This window comes from Pinus tabuliformis, chromosome 8 (genome assembly GCF_031772625.1).
Source record: "Pinus tabuliformis cultivar Carrire ecotype Pingquan chromosome 8, CPIR1, whole genome shotgun sequence".
NCBI lineage: Eukaryota > Viridiplantae > Streptophyta > Pinopsida > Pinales > Pinaceae > Pinus > Pinus tabuliformis.
In genome coordinates, this window is record NC_142294.1 from 136,432,578 (window position 1) to 136,441,584 (window position 9,007).

At 34.7% G+C, this 9,007-nt stretch overlaps 1 protein-coding gene across 1 annotated transcript; it reads left to right on the plus strand.

Annotated features, from left to right (window-relative positions):
• Positions 1 to 2,873: 2,873 nt before the first annotated feature.
• On the plus strand, positions 2,874 to 5,185 carry LOC149234484 (uncharacterized). The gene has a single exon (XM_089461184.1). It carries the CDS (start codon positions 3,135 to 3,137, stop codon positions 4,461 to 4,463), a length of 1,329 nt encoding a protein of 442 aa, XP_089317310.1. The 5' UTR covers positions 2,874 to 3,134; the 3' UTR covers positions 4,464 to 5,185.
• The last annotated feature ends 3,822 nt before the right edge of the window (positions 5,186 to 9,007 follow it).

Consider the following 9,007-nt stretch of genomic DNA (forward strand, 5'->3'; position numbering starts at 1 on the left):
TATGGGTTAAATATATGAGGGATTTGAGGGATCAAATGAAAATTTAATAATAATTTCATTCATGAATGAGAAAATATTTATGTTACGTAGCTTAATTAAGGTTATTAAAAACTGTCATGATTAGGTCTAGCCAAACAAATATCTCTAAAGTCGTGTATATGTGTGAATAATAATAAATAATAAATGGGATAATAAACATTGTTAGAAGTGAGGTATGGAATAGTTTTAACGATTTTTTTTTGGGAAAACTAGTATTGATTTTTTTTATTAATTAAAAATATTATTTTAATAATTAAAATTTTGTGATAAATGTCAGGGTGGTTTTAAAGTAAATATAATTAAAAAAATAAAATAAATATAGATTTTTAATTTAATTTATATATTAATTTTTATTACTCTATTTATGTTAAAAAAAACATAATGATAATATAAACATGTAAACACAACTTTATAAATCATGTTTAAGAAATAAATATTAATTTAAAATAAGAAAATAAAATAAAATAAAAATTTAGTTAATTAAAAGAATTTATTGAAAAAAGAAAATATATTGATAATATAGAGAGTGCAAACACAACCTCATAAATCATGTTTAAGCAATAAATATTAATTTAAGATAAGAAAATAAAATAAAATAAAATTTCAGTTAAATAAAATGAGGAATAATAAGGATTTTTTTGAAAAAAGAAAGTCCCATGAAAGAAAAAAATCATAGGATATTTTTATTATTATTTATTTAATGATTAAAACATGTAGGTGGTTACAACACTGATCTTCCTAGCCTTCTACAATGTCAAAATTATAGTGAGCTCGGGAGGCTTCTCTCCAAGCTTTTTGAGCATAGGAATAAAATCTTATATCAAAATAAATAATTTGTTTCTTTAGGTCCGATAGACCAATGTTTGGTCTGAGCAGACGTTAACCATCATCATCATCATCAGGAATAATGAATCAGTTTTTAAATAAACAAACTCAATTTTTTAATTAAATTTATCAATGTTTGGTCTGAGCAGACGTTAACCACCATCATCATCATCAGGAATAATGAATCAATTTTTAAATAAACAAACTCAATTTTTTAATTAAATTTTTTTTTTTTTATATTCGGTGAAATAAAGTTTTTTTTTAATAATTTTTTTTTGTTTTTCCCAAATTTTTCGATGCACCCTAAACATCTTAAAAGAGGCCAAAATTCTTAAAAAAAAAACAACTCATGACTAAATATTTATTAAAAGTAGAACTATAACTTTTCAGTCGTACCAAATATAAAAAAAACCGCCAAAAAAAAAGGTTGAGTTAATTTGCTCCTAAAACGAGATGAACAAAATATTCTATACTCATACTAATTAAGTAAAAATGTAAGATTATAGTTAAAAAATTTATCAATTAAAAAAATGAATCTATAACTTTTGTCGAAATTATCACTAGATATTAGGAAATATTTTCAATAACTTTTGTCGAAATTATCACTAGATATTAGGAAATATTTTCAATAAGAAAAAAAGAATTAAGTTTATGTACTAAATAATTTATTTATGAAATTTGTGATATATTCCAATGAATATAGCTTTTTGATGGACTTACCACCTAAGTCAAGATGTTCGTTAATGTCTCTATTCCTATCAGGGCGGGATTTAATAGATCAATTGTCTATCCTGAAATAGTCCAGCTAAGTCAAGATGTTGGTTAATGTTTCTATTCCTATCCGGGTGGAATTTAATAGATCAATGGTCTATTATGAAATAGTTTGTTTGTGAAATATAGTTGTAACTCTTTATTAATTGTTAAAATTTTAAATACCAATTTTGTTTTTTGGTAGTGTAGAAAATATTAAATAATTAAAATAACCAATCTAAAATGATTTAGATGATTTCTGTTTAAAAAATTATCCAACAAATTTGTAAATCAATAACTTATTAAAATAATCTAAATGAAATCAAGCCTAAATCTATGCCTACCCTTATAAGCAAATTCAATATTTAACCAAAAAAACAGTAACACCCAGAGTGGTCATAATTCATGTTTCTAAAAACCCAAATGAGAGTCTTAATCATTGTGCATATCGTAGGACTATGTGAATGTGATGTTGGTGGAAAACCATTATGGCATGATGCATCCCCTTCAACAACCAAGTTGTGATGTTGGTGGGAAATGAGACAAGTAATGTTGATGGAAAATGAGATGAGTGGAAATAATGGACGAAATTTAAAATTCCGAGAACGAAACATCTTCAAACGTCCCGGTCTTTACGCCACAAGGTCGCCCCTCGTCACTATTCTTAGCGCGACTTTGAACGAGAATAGATCGAAGTAATGGTGGTCACGAGATCTACTAAATTGGAAGACTCGTCGGACTTTTCAAAAGTCCAACTTAGCAAACCAGTAGTCGCCAAAAAGGAAGGGGAGGGAAGATTCCCCTCGAACTTTAGCGGATTTTGTGAAACCACGTCAACGTGAGCCTCGCTCCGACGCCGTGGGATGGGGAGTTTGAAATAATTTGGGATAAATACATTAAGTAGATGAAAAAACAATCTGTATCATACACTAATCTTTAACTACCTAAGTTTTAAAATAATTTTTCCCTAACTTTCGGTAAACACACCAATCAAGATTCATGTGGATGGAATAATGTTGTGAACAGTCTCTCCGGATTTAAAGCAATCTTGATCTTTCAAAATCCAAATGGATGAAAATTTGACTAGATCACCCGAAATAATCACATCACATCTGCAAGATATGGAGTGGAACGGCACTTTCTAGATGATATGGACTGGAATAGCGAAACTTGGAAGCGAAAATAATGGCTCTCCTGTTGTGCTGGCAAGAATGGAAAACCGAAGCGTAGGAATAAATGAATAATAAGTACTCCGCCATATGCAGTCCAACCAGAGGCGGGGACCCAGGGATTTATGGGGAATTCTTTTATTTATTCAAAGTGTACTTTGAGCTATTTTGACAATTATCGCTTGCTCACCGTTGCTGGAGTTGGGAAATCCCCGGGGGTCACGCCAATTTGGAACCAGAGCCTCTGATACAAGTATTTTTGAATTTATATAAAGCAAGCTGCCGTGAGCTCTGTAAGGAAATCGTCAGAATTTCAGTTTTATTAATCGTGTGGATTCTTTGAGCTAAAGAATGAATAGCAGACGATTAGCCCTGTTGAACCGTAACGATCCAGTTGCTAATGGCGGAGGTTTTACTTTGTTCGTCGGGGGTAAGTCTGAGATTCTGCGTTTTGCTTCGCCATTCGCTGGCGTGATATTGGCCAATAACGGCAATAGCTCGTCCGACGACAACAATGATGTCAATGGCCCCTACGCCGCTCATTTTAGCCCATCCATGGCGATTATTGTCGTGGTGCTGGTGGCCGCGTTTATCGTGATGGGTTTTTTATCTGTCTGCCTCCGCAGATGCGCCGGAGAAGAACCAAGCCTGAGAGCTTCAAGACGAGGGGCAAGGGGGCCCGCTGCACACGCCCGGCTGCCGGAGGAAGGCACCCGTGGTCTCGACAGAGCCGTCATCGAAAGCTTCCCGGTGTTTAGCTACGATCTCGTGAAGGGCCTCAAAGCCCAGACGAAAGAATCGCTCGAGTGTGCGGTTTGTCTCTGCGAATTCGAAGACGATGAGCAGCTCCGCTTGCTGCCCAAGTGCAGCCACGCCTTTCATCCGGAGTGCATCGATATGTGGCTCCTCTCTCACACAACGTGCCCTGTCTGTCGAACAAGTCTGGCGCCTGCAGACGACGCGAACCCGACGGGAACCAACTATGGAGTCATCGAGGCGCCCGAGACTATAGCACCGGTGCACGAGGTAGCGGTAGTGGTGGACGGAGCGAGGAGGAACCGGAGCGTTCGCATGTGCAACGATGTCGACACCCCCGTGGCTCACAGGAGCGCTGCTTCTCAAGAATCGGCGCTCGGCTTGCTGGGTCTCGATCAGGGCAATAAATTCCCTCGCTCATACTCCACGGGACATTCGCTGGTGAGGCTCCGCAAGGAGTCGGATCAATTGGCCACGGAATGGTATATTTGCACTGCACAAGGGCTAAAACCCGGTCAGTACAGGAATTGTACCCTGCCTCCGCTCTCTCACTCGCACTCTAAGGGCCCGTCCAGCTCTGGAACCCGCCCCGGACTCTTAAAGCAGGCTTCGATGAGCAGCACCACTTCGTGCAACCGAGCCACCGTTGGAGCAGGGCGTCGCTGGTATGAGCGTGGCTTGAGATCGGATCGAACTACCATGTCATCGGTGCACCCTTCTTCGTTTCTAAGGTCGTTTTCAGAGCAAAGGGCGCCGGATTATTCCAGGAATCATTCTCAGCGGGAGCGGAAGGCATATTTGCAACCTCTGAAGAATACATTTAAGAAGCTCACTGGAAGAGACAGAGAATGCACAGATAATTCGCAGAGCGGGCGGGGTACCAGCAGGGTTGCAGAGGAAAGCGGAAGTTCTAGTACTGCATAAGAACTTACTGGCCCGCCGGGCTCAATATAGCCAGAGTGCTCAATTGGGTTCTAACAATTGCTTTGCGTTGCAACTTAAAGCCCTTAAAGAATCCCAAAACAGGTAGCACAGTAAAGCTAAAGCTACAACTACAGCTTAGAATATGTTCATATACTTTAGTAGATGAGCTGAATAAGACGAGGAGCCATGAACTATTTAGCAGAATTCTGCATGTAACTTAGAAAACCTAAGTGGGACTAGAATTCTTGAGCGGAGTACAGTAAATCTGATGTTGCAGGACTTGGGTTGCGAGCAATGATGAATTGTTGAGGCAAGGATGTTAAGGAGTTCTATCGGACGATTCCCAATTCAAGGAGCTGAAGAATAGGGAAAAAGTTTCTACTGAAAGGAACTGCCCTTCATTGGTCCCTTGATGTCCTCTCCAAGAAGCTGAAGAGTCTAGCAGAGTATTTATCTGTTGGTCAACCTACTGCAAGTAGAGCTGTGAGTGTTTCTTTCTATGTTTCAAATGAGGCCATTAGCTTTTGTCAGTCACTTTTGGCTTCTTTGATAGCAATGAAACTCTGCTTAAATCTGCCAACTTAAATTTTGGGCCATCAGAGATCGATATGCTAAACAGAAAAATAACTGTTCTAAGTGCTTTTCAATTACAGACTCCAGCCAAATTGACAGCTTATTGTAATTTCACAGTAATTATTTCCAGGCAAATAGGAATGTAGCACTATGAATAGGCTCTGTAATATACTTGCACCAGAAGTGAGATCTAAAGAGGTTGTATTGCTAAACATTCAAAGATATCTAAGTGACTAGTTCATTACCAGAAGAGTAGCATAGCAAAAGTATGTCTATAGACTATAATTTTAATTAATAACGTTGTTTCCACATCTATCATATTCAAGTATAATTTTTTTAATAATAATAATAGTATATATGGGGAAAAATAAAAAAAGATATTGTATTTATATATAAATAAAAATACTATTCATATAAAATTATAATTATTTTTTTCTTCATCTGTCGAGAACCATTTTAAATGATAAAACAATTTATATATTAAGAGATATTTTTACTAATGTTTGATAAATTCAAATTGAGATCAAGGGGATTTTTAGGGGTTAATATTTGCTAGAAGGCTAATTTTCCATGTTTTTTTCCATAAAAAGATTCGTAAATATCTATTTTTTTCTAAAGTTTGATTCGCCCAAATTTTATTGTATAAAATTATTTTACCTTAGAAATCATTGAAATTCTATACATGCTAATACAAAATCATGAGAAATCTAAATATTTTTGCAAAAATATGACCAAACATTTTATAATTTGCATATCAAGGACTAGTGATATTGGCCAAGGTTTCATGCTTCAAATTTTCTGTGATTTAGATAACTTCTTAATTAGTGCTACAAGAAGCTTAGATCCATCTCAAGATCTATCAAGCACGGATCAAATGCCATATATATATATATGGTAAATTGACTCTGACATCAATTTTACTTATATTTATAAGCATTAGTTTGTTATAAATTTCAATTTTATTTTAAATAGCTTATTTTCAAAAGTTATAACCATCCATTTTTTAGTGGACCAATCTTCTTCAATCCAATAAATGGGCTACCCTGGGCCTAGGCTCAACCTAATCACAAAAAAAACATTACAACATCTCTTCCACATTGGGCTGGAGTGTGTGTCTTGATGAAAATATGTGCATCCATTTTCTCTTGCTATTCTATAAACATGAATTACTTCCAATTTCATCTTCTACATGCCCTTCCCAATCAAATCTTGATCAATATTCTTAGTGTAAGTAAAATGAGAGGTTATTGTTCTACCAATTGCCTCTGAGATTATGTGAAGGTGGCTTAATGTTCTATAAGAGGACGAATCATGATCTTGCCTAAGGTGGTTAAGGATCCCAAAAACTAGCAATATTCATTTCTTTGTATATTCTATTGTGTTCTCAACCACAAAAGCATGATACTTCTAAGAACTATCTCTAGCTAATGATATAGGTGGTGCATTAAAGCTTTGAGAGGAGCTTCACTTCCTAACTCTAGCCACATTGAAGAAAGGGAGAAGGAATAGATGTGGCATTTTCCTAGAGAGAATGGGTTTGGGTTGGATTTTCATAGCCAAAGCGAATAATAATGGTGTGGAGATATATTCTCTTGGTTTAAATGGATTTGATGAGCTGATAAAAGAAAATAAGGAGTTAAAAAACTAGACATGGTTGGACTCCATAGGTTCTTATCTAACTATATGGTGGAAATTATTATACGTGATTATATACAATTTCACTAAAGGAGTAAAACAATAACAAAGTGAGAATAATCATTTGAAAAAATTCTAGGAGAAAAAGCAATAGATAGTAGCAATATCCTTATGCCTTTAAGCCTAGGAAATGAAAGGGAAAAAAGGTGAAAACATGTTTTTTGAAAAGTTAGAAAGCCTCATGTTGCAAAAGGAGGAATGAAATAACTAAAAATAAACAAAAATTCTAGAAGTTATGATCATATGAACTAATTACGTATTGAGCACAAAAAGGTGTTTACAACCTTGAAAAGTGAAATTCAAGTTTCATAATGATTAAAACTATGTCATGTTTACATTAGACTCAGTGTAAATTACACAATGTACTCATTAGTAATAAATATTAAGCATATAATGATTTTTTATAAAGTAGATTGAAATATGTATCAAGTAGCAATAAAAACAAGGTTATGAGCTAACTGTCTTTTTATAATTCTTTGTTTCATAGCATCAAAAGCATAAATTTTCATTGATCCTCAAGTTCAAAAATCTACCCAACCATTTTCTCTTGGAAGACTGTGGAATTTACAAACAATTTCTGTGAGCTCCATATAGAACATTTAAACCAACAATATGCATTGAGGTTGAAAAATTGATATGAAGTAATGAAATACAACAATTAAGATATGAAAGAGATTTTTTCTTTTAGTTCATTTAGCGATATGAATTGGAATATTATATAATTTGTCATTCATCTCGATGCTTTTAGAGTGGAAAAATTGAAGGAATCAACTTATAAGAACAATTTTTTCAATGGGACTCAATCTAGAGAATTGGGGTCTAAAACCTTCTAGGGCCAATCTGAGGTCTTAAATAACATTTTTCGGGGCAAAAATGTATCTCTTAGGTTTCAGACACTTAGACACTATTCTACACCTGAAGGCCTTTCCAACTGTACAAGAATAACATCAATTGGGGTTTGAATGAAAAATTTATGCTTTCCATAAGTTGACTTATCATGATTCACCCCCATAATTCAAGAGGATTCCACATCAACCCCCATTACTCATGGAAAAGGAACTAGTCACATGGGTACTAGGAAGAAGACTTTAGAAGGGTTGAGTTGTAACTCATGTTGAGGGTTGAATGGGTTAAATATAACCCCTAGTTGGCTATCACGTTGCATTATAACCATGCCACTAGGAGGAAAAGGGTTTTTAATCTATTTGCTTGCATTTTGTTCCAAAATAGAGTAGAGTAGCTGAGTGTGGATGGAGAGAGCATAAAAGAGGGTTTTGTATTCTGTAGCAGCCCACAAGCCACAGGTTTTAGGAAACTCCATAGAGAGTTACTTCTTCTTTTTACTCATCATTTCTATTCTAGACAAAACAGAGTAGAGAAACCTCACCTTCTATCTGTGTTTTCTCCCGAAAGGGTTTCCTATAGCATATCTAGGTGTTCATTGTGGTTTGTGAGTGATTATATTTACCTTTTTCTCTATTTTTTTAATATTATATATTGCGTACATAAACAAAAAAAACAACAATAGAAAATCATACAAAAAAATTAACCCTTCATAGTATAGATGTTGGTTTATCTTCACAAATATGTTATGATGAATTGTCCAATCGAATGTCCATGGAAATTTACAAATCATATTAGTATAAGAGTAGGTTTCTTTGGGTATTTTGTGGGAGTTGTAAAGGATTAGATCAATCTAATAAGAAAGTCATAGAACCCCAATCATGGTCAATGAGATAGTTTATGATGACTCTCAAGATCTAGTATAGAAGAGGTTTGCCAACAAGAAGCACAAGTCATATATATAAATCATAATGTGAGTCTCTTCATGGTATCCCTAACCAACAAGCTAGAGCTATTTGGAGAAAATGGAGGTTCCAACTCAATCGTAAGATCTATTAAAAATTACCATGAGAAACATTAATGAACAATAACAATAAAAACTTAATAATGCACACTATTTGTCTTGGAAAACCCAAAGTAATAAAAACCAACATTAGTAGATCTATTAATGTCCTTAGAAGAAAATGACTAAGCCAACCAAGTGATTCTTCACTGCTCACTTCTTGGCCCTGAGAAGCCTCTTAAATATTTCATTACTTGCAATCCACAAACACAAAATCGTGGGAACCAAAAACCATGTGCTCAAAAACCACCATTGTTAACCTAACAACTTTAACTCTTTTACTGAGTTAAGTTTAACTTAAAATTTTCCCCTTTAAACTTGACCTTGGGTTTTGATAGATTAAATCTTTCCAAAATAGCAAAGGGAGCCA

What these genes read in the sequence shown, in the direction of transcription:
- LOC149234484 (XM_089461184.1), top strand. Translation starts at nt 3,135, where the DNA reads ATGAATAGCAGACGATTAGCCCTGTTGAACCGTAACGATCCAGTTGCT.